At 34.3% G+C, this 18,505-nt stretch overlaps 1 protein-coding gene across 6 annotated transcripts; it reads left to right on the top strand.

The window, feature by feature from the left end:
• Nucleotides 1-30: 30 nt before the first annotated feature.
• LOC123308910 (protein Fe65 homolog) lies at nucleotides 31-18,458 on the top strand. Of its 6 annotated transcripts, none has more exons than XM_044891708.1 (12): nucleotides 31-107; nucleotides 10,203-10,399; nucleotides 10,836-11,106; nucleotides 11,239-11,441; nucleotides 11,500-11,725; nucleotides 11,813-12,008; nucleotides 14,264-14,391; nucleotides 14,578-14,583; nucleotides 14,640-14,881; nucleotides 15,050-15,252; nucleotides 15,310-15,483; nucleotides 18,164-18,458. In XM_044891708.1, the coding sequence occupies exons 2-12, from the start codon at nucleotides 10,231-10,233 to the stop codon at nucleotides 18,311-18,313; spliced, it is 1,968 nt and encodes a 655-aa protein (XP_044747643.1). In that variant the 5' UTR covers nucleotides 31-107; nucleotides 10,203-10,230; the 3' UTR covers nucleotides 18,314-18,458. The 6 variants fall into 6 exon arrangements, with proteins under 6 accessions (XP_044747643.1, XP_044747644.1, XP_044747640.1 ...); XM_044891709.1 differs by lacking the exon at nucleotides 31-107 and adding an exon at nucleotides 905-1,061 and having other exon boundaries at nucleotides 10,203-10,393; XM_044891705.1 differs by lacking the exon at nucleotides 31-107 and adding an exon at nucleotides 905-1,061.
• The last annotated feature ends 47 nt before the right edge of the window (nucleotides 18,459-18,505 follow it).

Here is an 18,505-nt window from a genome sequence, read left to right as displayed (position 1 = left end):
TGAGATCAAATTATTTTGAAACTTGTTTTTCTGAGTTCTTTTCTTTTGTAGAAATACCTAATATTATGTTATTTGGAGGAGGTTAAGGTTTTTGCTGAAACTGGAAAGTATGTAAAAATTCTCAACTTTAAAACTACTTAACCGTTGCCCTCGTCACCAATGCCTTGAATATTATCAAGGAAATAATTTAATAATTTATTTCTATTTAAGAGAACAGTTGATTTGAAATCGTACTCATTTGAGTGCGCAATACGGGACCAGTAAGAAAAGTGGGAGGTAGCATGCGACTCCTGCGAGATTTGAACTTGGACCTTTTGGATGATTCCTAATTTTTATTTTTCAACCTGTTTTGTACAGCACAATCATCATTAGAATTTCTTACTAATGACAACGAATAAATAACCCTGTTCTAGAAACACAATACACACGCTTGTAATCGATTATTCTGAATATGAAGTATATCTAATTTTAAATTTTTTTAAAGAACGACAAAATATGAATAATGAAAATGCAAAATAATTAAATATAAAACTATAATGAAAATAAGAATATTATACAGTAGCTGTTTTAACTATTTAGATGTTATAGCTGTAGTGTTTGGAAAATATTTCGTCATAAAAAATAACAAGAGTAGATTTAATTGAAAAAAATTTTTTTTTTTAATCGATATTCATCTTGATCTCAGTTACTTCTACAGGTTAAATAGTTTTTTTAAATCATTATTGTATTCTTTGATGTCCTTAGAAACCTTTTCATAATAAAATCTTCATTTTTAAATTTTTTCATTATTTTCTGCGAACCGCCTTTTCAAGCTTTCTCTTAGGGACATTTCTTTTCCAATAAACATGAAATATTTTTTTAGGTTGGCTAACGTGATACTATCTGTCATGTTGGCTAACGTGATCCTATCTGTCATGTTTGACAGGTTTGTCAAAATATGATATTTGAATAAACAATCATTACATTAGTGTTTGAATCTGATAATCTAGTTGAGTTTGGTGCGACAAATTCACTTAAACGATGGAGAAATAATACTCAAAACATATTTGGGATGGATAAGTGTGAGTAAAAAAAAAATGAATACAAATAGTATGAAGAATCGATTTTCTGGTAAATGTGTCACTTTGCCATGGAGGCCTAATAATGTGTTCTTATAATATTGTATTCAGAAGTCTTCATGCCCAATGCATTCCTAAAAATGTAATAATAGCATAATTACTAAACTGCGCAAAAATTTGTAATACATGAGTTGGACGAAGTAAAAACATAATCAATAAATTTCATGTAGTTCTGATCTCATATTATAAACAATAGTAAATATTATTCCCTAGATTTTCTACATCTCTAAGATCTCAATATTTTTGCATTGGAATTAGAAGAACATTGTCTTATCGTTTTCTAACAACAATTAGTTTCAATCTTTCATCTTAAATTCCCTTGGAAAAATAATTATTTGGCTTATTCAGTGGAAAATTATTATTCAAGTGATGGACAGTTACTAATTGAATCTAACATCATTTTTTAATCTGGAATAATTAGTCAAGAATAACAGCGATTATTACACTTGATCATCATGAATTAATTAGTTGAGAAAATTACTCTAGTCATTACTACAGAATTTGTGAATAGATATATGAAATATTTCTGAATAAGAATGTTTGAGGAACAATAGCAAGTCTTGCAAGCTGAATAAATATACACTTAGTTTAACAGTATTCACAATGTGATCCTGAACATTTTTTTACTTGGCAGCTATATAATAATTCAGTTAGCTCTCATATGCAGCTTGGATTCATCAGTTAATAATTATCAATATTAAAAAGTTTATTAGAGCTTAAAAAATTCCAGCCCCCCTGACATGTGAGCACATTTTAGTGCATACAAATTAAGGAAAATAACACAATGCACTCTACTCAGAAAGTACTGAAAATATATTGATTAAATTTGGTGGAAATATTCCATGTTATCTGAAACAGCACTTACCAAAATTTCGATTCATTTACCTAATTCAAAAGTTTTGAAATTGAGGGGATGAATTATAAAAAATAGCAACTAATTTTCCATTAGTTGTAAATTATTCAAGTATAAAATGAACAATCTGTGCAGGTTGGAATAAAAAATAAATATTTTCTTTACTGATTTCACATAATAGCAAAAGTCACTAAACCTTTCAACTTTCTACTTTGGTACATTTGATTTAAAATTTAGCAAGCACTTTGTCCAATACCGCCTTAAAAATTCAATCAAGCTCAATATATACAGTTGATTTGTTGAATCACACTCAAAATTTCTAAGGAAAAAGAAGTTAAAACCTTCAAAATCCAACTTATCATAACGTGAAATTTTGTACTTCTGGTTCAGATTGCGAAGTAGTTTTTTTGAGTTCGAAAACATCTTTTCCAATTTCCGCTAAAATCAGTGTAAATAATTAAACCAAAATCTGGATAATTTCTAACTAGCCAGTAGTTCAGAGTAGGTAAATGGATAAAATTTTCGATTCGAGTGAATCTCAAACCTGTACCTACCCCTTTGAACTCGAACCAAGAGTGTTGTTGTACAGGCTGTCCCAAATTCAATGCTGATTGAAAGCGTCTCGAGAACTATAAGACTCAGATAAAACATCTTCAAGGATCTCCGATTTCTTTTTTCGAAATAATAAGATATCAGAAAGCAGATCATAGATATCTTGATTCGTTATCGAGTTACAGGGCGTTTCTGAAAAATGACTTATTCAAATATTTCGCTTTATCTTGGTTTATGTTCGAGATGTTCGGAAAATGAACCATTTCTTACATTTTTTCTCAACTCACACCCTGCATACGGTGGTATTCGGTTTTTCTAGAGATGCCATTTCATATAGGGTGTCCCATTTAAATGAGAGTTTCAAAATGTGTCAACAATAGGTTGTCTTATTAAAAAGGTTGCTATTCGATAGCCATAAAGGTAACCTACTTGGTTATTTTTTCTTGAATTGAAATAAATACGAATATATAAATCTTATACAGGGTGGGCCATCCATAACTTTCCACCCCGAATTTCGAGCTTTGACATGGAATACCGAAAAAATGCTCAAATTTTGTTGAAAGGGGAACAAATAAGGGTGTTCAAATGATTTTGATATCACAACCCCTCTAGCCGCAACCCCTAACAGCTCTCATTTTTGAATAGGGAAAAGGGGTCGAGCAGCACCTTGTTAGAAAGGCAATTAAATTTCCTGCATGAGTGTATTTTTTGTTCATCGCTTTATTATTATACAGAGTGACTCAGTATTCCATCAAAATTTCACACGCCGAATTTGGATCTTTGAGATGGAAAAAACGCTCGGACGGGTCAAAAAATGAATTCGATATCACTACCCCTGTAGTCGCTACCACTTAGAGCAATTATTTTTTAATAGAGATAATAGGTCGTAAATCGTGCGCTTTCGTTTAAATTGAAATAATTGCTGTTAGGGTAGCGGCTAGAGGGGTAGTGATATCGAATTCATTTTTTGATCCCACCCTGTATATATTCGACTTACTTTAGTGCTCCTCCGAGTTCGTCCTATGTTTATCGAAGTTTCGATCCAATTTTTGTGTATTCTTTCTTCTTGGGATTAAAACTTTCAAATAATTTCTCCTTTTTATATTTTATTATATATAATATCTTATTTATAAGCTGTCCTATTTCAAGAATGAAGTCGGAAAACTAAATACATATCTTTAAAACGGATGACATGTTTTGAAAACCGGTAACGGGAAGCTTCGACAAATCTGCAACTAAAAAACTCCGTTGAAAAATATAGGGCGATGCATTAAAAAAAAACAGACTCTCCTGTATATCTCTGTAATTGATCAATTTTTCGAATATCTCGAATATAAACCAAGATATAGCGAAATATTTGAAACAGTCATTTTTCAGAATCGCCTGTAACTCGAGAACGAATCAGATATCTATCTATACAGGGTGAGTATTTGATTAGTACAAATATTTTAACAGTAGATTCTTGAGGTCAAAAAAAACACTTTCTTCCTTTACCAGTTTTTCAGAATCGGCTCGGTTTAAAAAAGATACAGGCTGTTGAAAAACCATAAAAAAATGTTTTTCTTAGTTCTATCTCACAACGGTTTTATCGAATGAAGTGAATTTCGGAATATTTCGGAATATAGTTTCTCATTTATTTGATGAATCTTTTTCGAACACAAGATATCACCCACGTCTTTCAGTTTTCTCATTATGACCATTACGTACCATAAAAATACCAAAAATTCAAAGAACCCAACTCTTGAATCTAAGTTGGACGCTATTTAATGGATATTTGAACGTTTTGTTGAATGAAAATACATATTCATATTTTTTCGTATAACGCGCCGTTTTCGATTAATTTGATGTTCAAAAATTGAAAAGTATATGTGAAATTCGAAAAATTGGGTACTTTGACCGAATGCAACTCTTCTTAAGAGAGCACAGATGTGTAGTGTCCAAGATTTAGATAGTTACTCTGAAGGTAATTTTGTTTTTCCAAAGGTGGCACAGCTCATTATGAAAACTTAAAATGGCTATATCTTTTTATCAGGGCCGAATCGGAAAAAATGGTATAGGAAAAGAGTGTTTCTTTTTACTTCAATAATCTACTGTTAAAATATTTGTACGAGTCAAAGACTCACCCTGTATATATGCTTTCTTAATTATTTCGAAAAAAGAGATTTGAAGATTATTTCCCTAAGCCTTATAGTTCTTGAGATGCTCTCAGTCACTCAGTGAGCATCGTATTTGGGACACCCTGTACAATCGTGATCCGATTACAAAAATATGGTTTCACATTTGAATTAACGAAATGCGTGATGACGATTCGAATCAAAATTCGACGTTTTTCGTTTATTTTTTCATCAAGATTGATAGTTGAGCATTTCATTCTTCCAACGTTAAAGTATGATCATCTTTGTAACTATCCCGAATAAAGATTATTTGTATAAAATCTCAAATATCTTCAAAAATCTTCGGAATATCAGTGATGTCATGGTCGAAATCATATCAAAATTCGATGGGGAGTCAAAAAATTTAATAATTTATTCGGCATGCCATTTGAAAAAACGTAGTTTATAGATACTTTCTTTACCACCGGGAGAGACAGAAAATATATGGAATTTTCTCGTCATTCGAGAAAATGAATTTCCTGAAAATATACGTATAATTTTGAATGAAGGAAAGAATGACCCTGTATGGTGTCGATAAAAATCGCGCTGTTGATGCACCAAATTTTAATTTTTAAATTTTTTTGTAATACTGAATGAATCGGTAGTTTTTCCGCTGAGTGTAGGTCGGCACAGGTTCTTTCTTTCGAGGTCGTCTGTTTGCTTCAACTCCATATTACGTCCCGAACGAAAAATCAATAGTAACACGAAGTGTGCGCCACACAGACACCAGACTGGTCCTAGCCTGACAGGCACCATCAAGAAAGAAGCCCCATAATAGTTTTTCCTCCCACCCTTTACAATCCAATTCAGAGGTATTCTCATTTACCATTTAGTAGCTTTGTTGGCTTTTGATGTATACGTAATTGTTGATTTTTTCTGTGCGCATACCTGAACGAAAAATAATAATTCGACCACACGGGGTGGCAGGGGTTGTATAGACGTCGCTCGCACTTCGATCCGTTACCAGAAGTTGGGATTCCGATATGCCCGATATGTTGCGTAATTTTCACGACGATCTTACGTTTTTACCCTCGGTTTGAGTTTGTCTTTTGGTGGCATTTTTCGAAAGCTATGTAAATGTAAGTAGTAAATGTGAATGTGTCCTGTGTTTGTCCTGTGAATGGAGGAAGGAAACCCCGTCTTGTGCCTATCTATAGGCTAATATTTCATACAAAATCGCTAAAAAAAAATTGTATCTATCGATCAGTCGATGTAATGAAAACGAAATATCTATTCATCAGATACTTTATTGCGCTTTGTTTGCTTTGCAGTCTCGGTAGAACGCCTAATTGAAAAATCGATTTTCGAATGAAACTTGGATTGACAACCATCGGAAAGAACAACAGGTCAAACCAACAATTCGAATCAATTTTACTTCGATTATTTAGTCTTGGCAATTGGGGAATATCGATTTGTTAGATGGAATTATCAGTTAATCGATGAGATAATTCGACCTTAATAGGAAATACTCAAAAATTTTGTTTCTAGAGAAATGATTGTCATTTTTTCCTATTTTAGCACAAATGAAAAATCGATTTCGTTATCTGAAGTGCTACAAATTCGTGCGTATTGTTTTCAATTGATACGAATGTTGTTGACAATTATACATTGTAAAGGGTTTGAACAGAAATTATTTCCAAAAATTGCTCTAATATCGATATATCTATATATTCATATTATCCTGATTCTCCATAGGTACTGAAGTACCCCTCAGAAGCTCCGTACATACATAGTCTTTTTTCACCAGTTACAACTTTTAGAAAAAAAATCTTTTCACATATTTTCAGTTCGATCTCAACTCAAAAATTATGTATAAGAAAGGTCTTGTGGTGTATCACCAGAACATTTTCGTTCTAATATAAAATAAAAAATTATCTAAAGCAATTAGTTTTCAGTTTAATTCAATTTTGAAAATAAAATACCTTTCAGGGCATCAGAAACATGAATCTCTTCAAATTGTTCAAGTAAAAAACTGCTTTACTATGAAATATTGAAATTGAAGTTAAATGTCACCAACTTTCAGAAAATTTCAAATTTTCACCATTTTTTTAGGAGCACTTGGCGAAAGGTCTTTGTGTTTCACATTCATCAATAACTAATTTGAAGAATTTATGTTTTTGATGCTGTAACAATATTAACTATTTTTCACCCTCTGGAGAAATTATATATTTTTACGCAAACAGGCTTTTCCAATAATAATGAATCATTTGTTGGAATCAAAACTGTCAACTGAATACAATTATAAGTGTTGCGAAATTTTTCAAGGGGATGAAAAGGAAATCCGGAAACTGAAGATACTATTATGACGATTGTCATTCTTGTCATACAATGTGTCAATTTGGAAAAAATGCAAAAAGTGGTAGGCTTCGTAGAGGGACATTTTATACGGTCAGTTCCAATCAATTTGTATCAAATATCTGAGAGAATTCTCCATTTTCTACAACTTTTTAGGGTTTTTACTCCCAATCTCTGGAACAAAATCAATTTCAGCAACCTCTAAAATCTTGAATGGAAAGGGGTCTTGAGTGACACCTTGTTTTAAAGGTAATTCGATTGCCTTTTCAAAAAATGCCTTACACTTTACCTTTTTTTAGTATTTCCTTATTATTATCGAAAATAAAATACAAATCAAGTGAAAAATATCCAATATATCCTCTATATTTAACAGTAGATTCTTGAGGTCGGAAGAAAGACATTTTTCCTTTACTATTTTTTCCTATTCGGCACTGATAAAAAGATGTAGCTATTTTAAGTTTTCATAATGAGCTTTGCCACCCCTGGAAAAACAAAATTACCTTCAGACTAACTAGCTGAAACTGTGACACTATACATCGGTATAGGTATGGTGGTATTTTTATGGTACGTTATGGTCTTAATGAGAGTTTGTGATATATTGTGTTCGAAAAAGATTCATCCAATAAATGAAGAACTATATTCCGAAATTCATTTCATTCGATAAAACCGTTGGTGAGATATAACTAAAAATAACGTTTTTGTATGGTTTTGTAATAGCCTGTATCTTTCAAATTCGACTTAAACTCTCGGCACGCTGTGTTTATAGATAATTTTCAAGAGAAATAGATTCATAGAAAAGGCCGATTGAATGGCCACAGTATTTGATACCTTTAGATTTTTTTGTCTGGGGACAAAGTCGGTTGTGTATAAACTAGCCCTGAAATGTAGAACAATAATTGAAAGTAAGAATACGCACAGCATGCCGAGTTAAAGTTTTCCAAAAGGTAAGGGCCGAATTTGCAAATAGGTTATATTTTGTTTACAAAATAATGGACAACAATAGCAAAGTTTGTGTATTATTTTCATGTTTCGATGCAAATCTTGCTATCGCACCTATTCTACTCTTTTATTTTATTTTTCGGAATACCAGATGCTGCATTTATAGCGTGATCCCGACGAACTTGAAATACATAAGACATAATAAGAAATAACAAAGTATGTTAAGAAAATGGATTTTTGAAAAAGGAAGAAAACATTTCCAATCCATAATCAATTCAACTCAAATCCAAGAATTCCTGCCTACCTCAGATCGGCCTCTAGATGATGAACCGGTAATCCTCAACTACACGTCACCAAAGTGCATAGTTACAACACTACAGGGTTATCACTAGGTCCTTTCGTTTGCATAAAAAGTGTAGCACTTTTCTACACTCGATTATTCGTTTGCTGATTGAATTTACAACTGTGTAGAGAAGGTGTAGTTTATTCAAAAATTCAAAAATTAAAGTTATCAGGAATTTGGACAGTTTTTATTGTCTCAAATGTTCAATGTGCCAACGTTTCGGAGGCGAATTCCTCCTTCTTCAGGGCTAAAAAACGAAAGGACATTCAACAAAACAATCACAAAGACAAAGTTACCGATATTACCTCAAGAATATTAAGTTGTACGAGAAAATATTGGTGTAGTTTATCTACATCTCCTTTTGACTATGTGTAGATAAACTACACTTCCTCTAGACTGGTGTAAATCAAATCGAAAGTAGAAAAGTGCTACACTTTTTATACAAACGAAAGGACCTATTGAGTTCTCGACACATTAAGTTATCCTCATTTTTGACATTCGATTAAATACTTTTTTTATTCAGTTTTCGATTCAGAAGATTTTATTTCAAATGTGGCTACTGTAATATTGTTTATATGTATGTTATATTGTATATCGCGTATAGGCTTCAGCCTCTGCGATTCATGTTTACGTCACAATAAACTATTCTATCTAACTAACAAAAAAGCTCCAATGTATGGCGTTTTTGAAAAGGCAATCGGATAGGATCTAGATGCAGCTGTGATGAAAAAAATTATTCCTATTATTACAGTGAATGTATCAATAGCTGAGAACGAAGTAAGGAGGAAGATTTGAAGCTTTTAAATAAGACAAGACATTCAATGCGCCAAGCCAGTAATTCCTTTTCTATCGAGATTGAAAAATGTATTCAATTCTTCAGATTGAATAAAGCTAATATGGTTCAATATGAAATGAGCTGCACTTAATTTTTTTAAATTGGAAGCTAGAAGTTAACAAAGAGTGTTGGTCAGAAATTTTGATATTTCAATATAATATATATATATATATATATATATATAATACCTCAGTCTTGTGCTTCGATAGTTGTAAAGGAACTCACCATGAAAATCTTACAAGTGCTCGAAGTAATTTGATTCAAACTTGCTCCAGTTAATATTGTATCATTCAACTATTGATAAATAATATAAAATATAAGAAATAGGTGGGTAAATTGGTGAATATACAGAATCGTCGGTACTGAGCAGCTGAAAACCCTTAAGGGCTTCACCATAGACTCCACCACAGCCCAGAAGTAACCGTTTGGCGTGTGTGAATAGGTATTATTAGGCCATATTTTTTTGAGGAAGCTAATGTCACGGTGATTATGAAATCTGACCAGTGCTGTGACGTGCTTGAAAATTTTTGAGGCCAAAAATCTAAGAATTCGGTGAAGAGTACGACCAAGAGAGCTGCTGGTTCCATCACATTACAGCCCAGGAGATATCCCCTGGGCAACTGGTCTTTTTGCGGGAGCCCATTCAGTGGCCCTCGCGCTCTCCTGATTTGAGCCCTTGTGGTTTTTTTCCAAGGCCAACGTGTTTAGATATCGCCTGAGGACTCTGGAAGACCTCAATTAAGGAAGAAATCGTTCAGATAATAAGCGCCATACCCGAAAAAGTCATGCGAAATTTCGATGAAAGACTCAATAATTGTGTTGCCCGCCAAGGTCATCAGTTGAACGATATAATTTTCAGAACAGAGCTTAAAAAAAATCTAGATAATATAACCTTCCTATTTAGGTAGTAGCGATTTTCTGACCTACATTCAATCCTAATCTACTTCTAAGGTAAATCTGCCTGTTCAAGTTAGGAATAATATTCTATGTGGAAGTATTCTGTTTGAACTCTTATCTTTTTCATCACCAAATGGTGAACGTCCTCTCTCTATAAATGTATATTATCTTTCGCATATTTTCCAAGCGTAATCTGAGTTTTTTTTTTAATTTTCAGACGATAGGGATGCAACACCAGTCTGGGAATGCTGTGTGGGGAGTTTCAGAGCCTGCCACTCGCTTTAAATTTAAGAATATCGGGTGTTACAGATGTGCGTAATCCGTACCTTTCTTTGTTAGCTCTCGTCGAAGGCATGGCCACCATTCCAGCTAATGGTACACAGGAAGAAGAAGAAGATATTTATTTAGGTAAAGGAAAGTGATGAATTTCTTAGTTCTTATTCTTAAGACAGGTCTAACGTTAAGGCTTCCTTATTTATCTGATTTTATAGCAGTTACCAACTTATATTAGTGTTACGTGAGTTACCATAGCAATCAGTGAAACTGAAATGAGTATGACTTAAGGTTAAGCGACCATATGATTGCCATCTATCAATAGGGCTTCATTTCATTTTATTCGTTGTATAAACTCACCTTGACGATAGCAAAAGCTCTTCGCTCGGTCCCATTTTAAACATCAATACAAACTGTGTCGATTTGAAAAGATTGCATTTTCTCTGATTTTGCATGCGGGCTGAGATATTAAAAGTGATACCTTTTCAAATTGACAGACTGTATGTATTGCATCGATAGATCAACTCTTACCTCGGGCAGTGAGGATGATATTCTCAAATGCCGTTATTTATTTTAGAAAACGGACTCATGAGTTACGAAAACCCAAATTATCATTTGGATTCCGCCAAATTGGATGACGCACTCAATTCAAATACAACAGATGATAATCTTTATAAGGACATATATCAAAATATCGACATTTGCAATATGGTACATGGAATAAAAAGCTCTCTGTCTAACAACTCTGCACGCAAAACATACGCTTCTTTAGGTATAGATTCAATGGGAGTGGACATAACCACCGGACCAATAACCAATCGAGATTGCTACAATGAGGATTATAGAACGTGAGTTTTATCAGAAGAAATAATCAGAATAGTAAAGATATCTTTGTCAAATTTTCCTATCAAGAATAATTTTCGAAATACACTTGTTGTGGTGAAAAATTTTACTAATGTTAAAAAAATACTTATTCTCAGTCCAACAACAGAGACAAGCACCGAGAATATAGACAATCAGGAGGGGGAAGTTGAAATAAAACATATAACTGGTAATTTGAATAATGATCTATACGCTGTACCAGTTAAAAGACGTCAGAAGAAACCTCAGCTCATTGAACATGAAAAAGAGGAGAAAGAAGGAGAAGACGTCGAATTGCCACCAGGTTGGGAGAAACACGAAGGTAGTAATCCTCTGCATGAAGGCATTTCGATCATTTCACATATTTTTGTTTCCACTAGATCATGATGGTCCTTATTATTGGCATATCAAGAGTGGAACTATTCAAAGAGAACTACCTGTGTCGGATAAAAGCGAACAGGAGAAAGCTAATATAAATAATTTTTCTCACTGTGCTGAAGATTTTATTTCATCCTACGAAAATACTATATGTTCTGTAACTAGAAGTAGTACTAGTTCTGCACTTGATACCGATTTGGAAGAAAGAAAATTGAAAGAGTCTTACAAGTATGTATCAACTTTTGGGTTGGTTGCCTATTGTTCGTAGTTTTCAGAATGTTTAATTGAAGAATTTAATTTTGAATTAACTTTCAGGCGAAGAAGTTATCCAGCAAAATTCGAAGAGGTGAAGAATAATACTATCCGCTTTGCCGTCAGATCTTTGGGATGGGTTGAGATATCTGAGGATGATCTCACTCCAGAGCGAAGTAGCAAAGCTGTGAATAAATGTATTGTTGATTTGTCTGTAGGGAAGAATGATTTCCTTGATGTTGTCGGACGTTGGGGAGATGTAAGTTGAACTTTATATTACATATCATATAACTAATGAGCGGGTGAATCTAACCATCGGAGGATCTATGTCGTCAGTAGATACACCACATCAGTGTATACACTTTTTCGGCAGATGCACTTTTACGAATTGAAAAAACACGAGGATTGAGTAAAGCCGGTAGAAAGAAAATAGGTGATGAAAATACGTCAATGATCCCTCTTTGAATATGCCCGTACAACTTTTTTGTCCATCAAAAGCCATCCTTTCCTTCCTCGGAAAAAAATCCGTCAAAATCGAAAAAAAACTTTGAAAGATACGAAAACGGCACGCCACTGGTCGTTTTGAATTTTGAATTCCCAGTCGAATGCAACGGCCATGTCGATGCCCAAGGTCACTTCTGATTTTCGAAAATCGTTCATGTTTGTCGTATACGTTGAATGAATTATACTCTGGGGCTGTGATATCAAGAGTCAGAAGTGTCATATTATATCCTAACATATTTTTCAAACATTTCCGTCCCATGTGAAGAATGAAATCGGACAACCAAATATCTATTCATCTGAAAACGCGATGCTTTTCGATAAAGGCCCTAGGGGTGTAAGCATGGTGATTTATCCCTTGGAAGATATTTGAACGATATTGATAGGATCTGTAGGAACCAATAATGTTATCAAATCCTGGGAGTTTAAGATATCTAACTCACTTGTTTTTTGAGAAAGAACAAAATATATGAAAATGACGAAAAAAATTTTCTTTGAGAAACTCGTGAATCGATTTTTCCCAATTTTGGTTATGTTCTTAAAGCTGACAGGGGCTTCTAGAATAATATTATGATCTTCATCGTCTCGAAGGATTCGATTTTTCATCTCAATTTTTAACTACGATCCAACTCTGGCACAATTATGAAACAATTTTTTTTCGGAAACCTCATCATTTTTTCTATAAAATCCTGATACTTTCGAATTTCAAAAGAAAGTGCGCCATAGCAAAAAAAATGAAGTTTCCTTTCGCCAAAGAACAGAAAAGCGCGTGACCTAAACGCCACATGTGATTTTAAGCGCATACGCAACTGTCATAAGCGTAGGTAGTTAATAGGTCCTTTGCATAAAAAGTTAAGCATTTTTCTACACTCGATTTTTGCTGATTGAATTTAAACCAGTTTAGAGGACTTGTAGTTTATCTACATCTCATTTTGACTATGTGTAGTTAAACTACACTTCCTCTACAGTGGTGTAAATCAAATCGAGTGTAGAAAAGTGCTACACTTTTTATGCAAACGAAAGGACCTAATTTTTGATGAGATAGGATATATCCCATGTTCATTGGGCAAATAAGATGTCTTCATTCAAGACCGTTAATGAAAAGTGTAGTGTTTGCTCAAAATTATTGAAGAAAGCTCCAGGTACTCCTGAGCGGTTATTATCATATGAAGATATTTGCGAGTTTTCTGTCGTATTCGATTGTGATTTTTTCAATGGTGCTATTGTCTGTGGCAATTTAACATAGAATTTTAGTCTTTTTCTGTGGTCGCTGATGGAAGTCAGGATATGGTCCGTAAGTTAACCAAACGTACCAGGATTCAGGTCGGTTGGTCCATAAAATCACTGAAAATCAATTTCCAGGTTAACCAGATTGGTTGACACATCACCGCTGTCAACCGATTTCCTGAACCTGGTTGACTTACGGACCATATCCCAAGTATTTCGAAATGGCTAATTTGCCTTAATTCAAGTATTTCTTTGTTAACTCTGAAAGTTTATAATTTTCGGTATAGGGTTTATTAACACTTTTTTTGCGTAGCATCGATTTAAACCATAGAAAATATAGGTTATAATTTGAAAATCTTGAGTTTCATGAATACGATTTGTCGGTCTTCACATAAACACCCTGTATATTTTTTGTCCAAACGGCAAACAGTATTATAATACTTCATAATGGAAAAATTTTAAGTTTTCACAATTTTTTTTTGAAAATCCCAATATATCATAAAATGTCGATCTTTTACACAATATGTTTCACACAGTATATTGAGTTGGAAAACTTGACCGAGTCATCCCACATCACCTCTGAACAACCTGAAAGTCCTATTGAAATCGGATTTTTTTCCAGCAGACCCTACTTTTTTTGCACCGTTGTCCATTAAATCCGTTAAAATCGAAAAACAAACTTAGAAAATGCGAAAACGATACGTCACTGGTCATTTTCAATTGTGAATGCCTAGTCGAATGTACGAATGGTTATTGTGAGTTGTGGTTTCATAAGTTTTCTTACAGGGCAAAGATCTCTTCATGGATTTGGATGAAGGATCGCTGAAATTGATAGATCCAGAAAATATGACAGTCTTGAATACTCAGCCGATACACACAATAAGAGTTTGGGGAGTAGGAAGGGATAATGGAAGGTGAGACAGAAAAAACATTTAGATTTATGCCAAAAATTTCCACAGTGCATTAATTGGACACGACATTTTCGAAACTGTTCTGAAACTCTCAATAACATTATCGACATTCATAAACAATAGTCGTATCTTCTTTCTCTGTACTAATTCTTCTTTCCTTTTTCTCTGCCTTCTTCTGATGTATCGTAGGGAAAGGTAATTTTGATACTCGATGCGTGATTATTATTTTATCTGTTCATTTTTGATTTAAGAGATTTTGCTTATGTGGCAAGAGATAGAAGCACTAGAAAACACATGTGTCACGTGTTCAGATGTGACATGCCCGCTCGCACCATTGCAAACACACTAAGAGATATATGTAAAAAAATTATGATAGAGCGCAGCTTACAGCAGAACATGGGTAAAACTAATGACATAGGGACAAGACCTATGGCAGTTAGACCTACCAATTTACCCACCGAGAACAGACGTTCTCTGAAGAATGGCATTATCAGTAAGTTTAATCCTTATTCAATTTAACACCTCCTAGGGAAAGGATGTTATATGGGTTGATACTTATTATTTACTTTTTTTGTTTTTTTTTGTTTCATTAACCGGAAATATGTTTGAGTCAATTGAAATCGCGTAATAGGTGTTCAATCGATTGTTACTTCCTTTACAGCTCACTCATTTCCTACGCCTATGGAAGAACCAAAGAAAATACTCAGGGCCCAGTATTTAGGCTCAACTCAAGTTCCTAGGGCTACTGGTATGGATGTATTGAATGAAGCGATAGATACACTGGTCGCAGCAGTACCAAAAGAAAAATGGCAATATGTTAATGTAGCTATAGCACCTTCTATGATAACGATCCAATTAACAAGTGTGAGTCACGTTATTTCTTCAACGAATTTCCGTAGAATCTCATGTGCATGTTTTCAGGATGAGCTTTTAGCCGAATGTAGAGTAAGATATTTGTCCTTCTTAGGCATTGGGAGGATAGTGAAATACTGCGCATTCATAATGCACACTTCGGAGGACAAATTTATTGCACATGTGTTTTATTGCGAGCCTTCTTCGGGCGCTTTATGTAAAACAATTGAAGCAGCTTGTAAAGTAAGTATTGAAATATTTCATCTAGCCACTTTGAACGAATGAGCGGACATGGAAATAACTTTTTCAATATACGCAAACACTGTTATTATCGTACTCAATTTTTATTTCAGCCAATAATTTACGGTGCGGACTTCTAAAAAGGAATATATTGAATATAATTTTTTAGATACAGCTGATTGCACGTTTCATAACTTTTATGCCCGTTTGCAACAACGAATTTAAGGCAGGCTTAACGTTAAGGCAGCTCAGATTTCTACAGCAGTCACTGAAATGAGGAAGACTGAAATAAGCCTGCCTTGAATTTGTTGGTGCAAACGGGCATTAGTTACCATAATGTAATCGAAAGTGTTTCGTAACTGCAAAATCGTTGAACATTGAACAGGGTGTCTCATTTCGGACTCATTTATAGGGTGTCTCCCCTTATCTTTAAAGATATAGGATTGCGGTTTTCGCGAAAGATTGCTACTTTTTAATTAAATCAAAAATGGCACAAGCAGAATTTTGATCGCCTTGATTTTTGTACATACAGGGTGAAATTGAAAAGCATCACTTTTCAGGCATCCCTCGTGTCTCAGTTATCTGTAAACTTATCGAAGAAGCTGAAACTTGTTCTGATAGTAATTTTTTGTAGAATGCAGTGACGTAGTTATTTTATTCCTTTCAAAAAATATACAGGGTGAGTCTTTGACTCGTACAAATATTTCAACAGAAGATTCTTGAAGCCCAAAGAGACATTTTTTCCTTTACCATTTATTCCGAATCGGCTCGGTTCAAAAGATACAGGCTGATTGAAAACCATAAAAAATGTTATTTTTAGTTCTATCTCACAAACGGTTTTATCGAATAAAATAGATTTCGGAATATAGGTTTTTATTCATTTGATTAATCATTTTCGAACATAAGATATCACCCACGTCTTTCAGTTTTCTCATTATGAATTAAACTCTTGAAACTAAGTTGGACGCCTTTACTGTTCAATATTTTCGCCATAGCTGTCTCGATAATTGCTGACATGAGTATGCCTGTAAGAGGTGTTGGAATAAGATTCAGATTTGATGGAGGCCTATTTAACCTGAAGCGCCTCAGAGCAAAAACCCGTTCAAAGTTTATCACGGAACTTCAATATGCAGACGACTGCGCACTTATAGCTAGCAGCCCAGAGGATCTACCGATAATGCTGGACACCTATAAATATATATACGAAGCTTTAGGCCTTAGAATCAATATCGACAAAACCAAAATCCTGGTAAGTCCGCCAGAAAGCCTTCAAACACATATCAGCATGGAGAATGAAACTCTAGAACAGGTCGAGCAGTTCAAATACTTGGGAAGCTTGATAAATACTAGGGCTAGCCTAGACACGGAAATACACAACCGTATCAATTCGGCATCAGGAGCATTCTGGAAGCTAAAGGTCAGAGTGTTTCAAAATCACGATTTCAATCTGAAGACCAAGACAGCTGTTTACAAAGCAGTCGTCCTCCCAACGCTTCTTTACGGAAGCGAAATCTGGACGCCCTACAGGCGACATATTAAACAGCTTGAACAAACGCAACAACGTCATCTAAGACAAATAATGGACATCAGATGGTTCCACAAAGTTTCGAATGCTGAAGTCTTGCAACGCGCGAGTTGTACAACAATTGAGACTCAAGTAACGAAGGCCCGACTCAGATGGAGCGGCCACATTCTGAGGGTGCAAGACACAAGACTCCCCAAAATAGCTCTGAATGGCGAATTCACAGAGGGAGCCCAAAAACCAGGAGGCCAGTATAAGCGGTTTAAGGATATAATGCATCAATCCCTAAAATCAGTTAATGCCAATCATAACTGGGAACAACTAGCGTTGGACAGGTCACAGTGGAGGTCTTTGGTACACAGTTATAATGGAGACACAAGAAGAATACAGCGGGGGCCAGATCTGGTTGGTGACTATCCATGCCCTGAGTGTGGAAGGATCTGCAGGTCACGATTGGGTCTCTTCAGTCACAGGAGTGCACATAGTCGCAACTAGCCCTAAGAAATTTCTTTTTTTTGTAGATTGATTCCCGGTAACGGGATACAGCAATGAATGAATGAATTAATTTATTTGGGCGTTTCGTAAAATAAAAGAATTCTTCATATTTTCTCATATAATGCACCGTTATTCGATGTTCAAAATCAAAAAGTATCTGTGAAATTTAAAAAATTGGTTAATTTGGCTGAATACAACTCTGTTTAAAAGATCCACAGTTGTGTAGTGTCGCAGATTTAGCTAGTTATTCTGAAGTTGATTTTGTTTTTCCAGGGGTGGCACAGCTCATTGTGAAAACTTAAAATGGCTATATCTTTTTATCAGGGCCGAATCGGAAAAAATGGTATAGGAAAAAAGTGTTTCTTTTGACCTCAAGAATCTGCTGTTGAAATATTAGTACGATTCAAAGACTGAAATATGTATTCATAATTCATAAGGACCACATTTTTATGTGGAAATAATTTGGGAGGAAATATAATCCAAGGATAATTGAAGATTCCGGGCATTCTTATCGTGGTCTTATCGGTATTTCAGCTGAAAATACCGACAAAACTACGACTAAAAAGTCCGCAAACTTCTATTATTCAATCGGGCCGTGAAAGCCTAAATCAGTATATTAAGGTGTATTATTTCAGAACAACTGCAGATCAATAATATTTGTTTCAGTTAAGATATCAAAAGTGTCTAGATGCTCATCCTCAAGGATTTGAATCCTATAATGCCAACTTGAATACGCCTGGCAAAAGTATTGGCGCAGCTTTGAAGTCCTTCGTTGGATCAATCACGAAGCGAAGGAGTAAATGTCCAGATTCTTGAAAACAGATTTGAATCTCTAGATGATTTTATTTTATTATATTGCAATTTAAAATTTCTATGCTTATTACTGTAATGTACAAAGATTTATTAGTATTTTCAATTTTGAAGTATATCATTTGCAATAATAATATCAATTGAAAAAGAATATGGTGTTTCATTTACTATGGATATATACAATATATTTATGTTTGC

This window comes from Coccinella septempunctata, chromosome 3 (assembly GCF_907165205.1).
Source record: "Coccinella septempunctata chromosome 3, icCocSept1.1, whole genome shotgun sequence".
Classification (NCBI taxonomy): Eukaryota; Metazoa; Arthropoda; class Insecta; order Coleoptera; family Coccinellidae; genus Coccinella; species Coccinella septempunctata.
Note: the sequence above shows the minus strand (reverse complement) of the source record. Positions and strands in the feature narration are given on the sequence as shown.

Coding starts and splice junctions, on each gene's coding strand:
- LOC123308910 (XM_044891708.1), top strand. CDS start 10,231: ATGCTGTGTGGGGAGTTTCAGAGCCTGCCACTCGCTTTAAATTTAAGA. Junction 12,009..14,263: donor TTGTCGGACGTTGGGGAGAT/GTAAGTTGAACT, acceptor GTTTTCTTACAG/GGCAAAGATCTCTTCATGGA. Junction 14,882..15,049: donor TCTGAAGAATGGCATTATCA/GTAAGTTTAATC, acceptor CTTCCTTTACAG/CTCACTCATTTCCTACGCCT.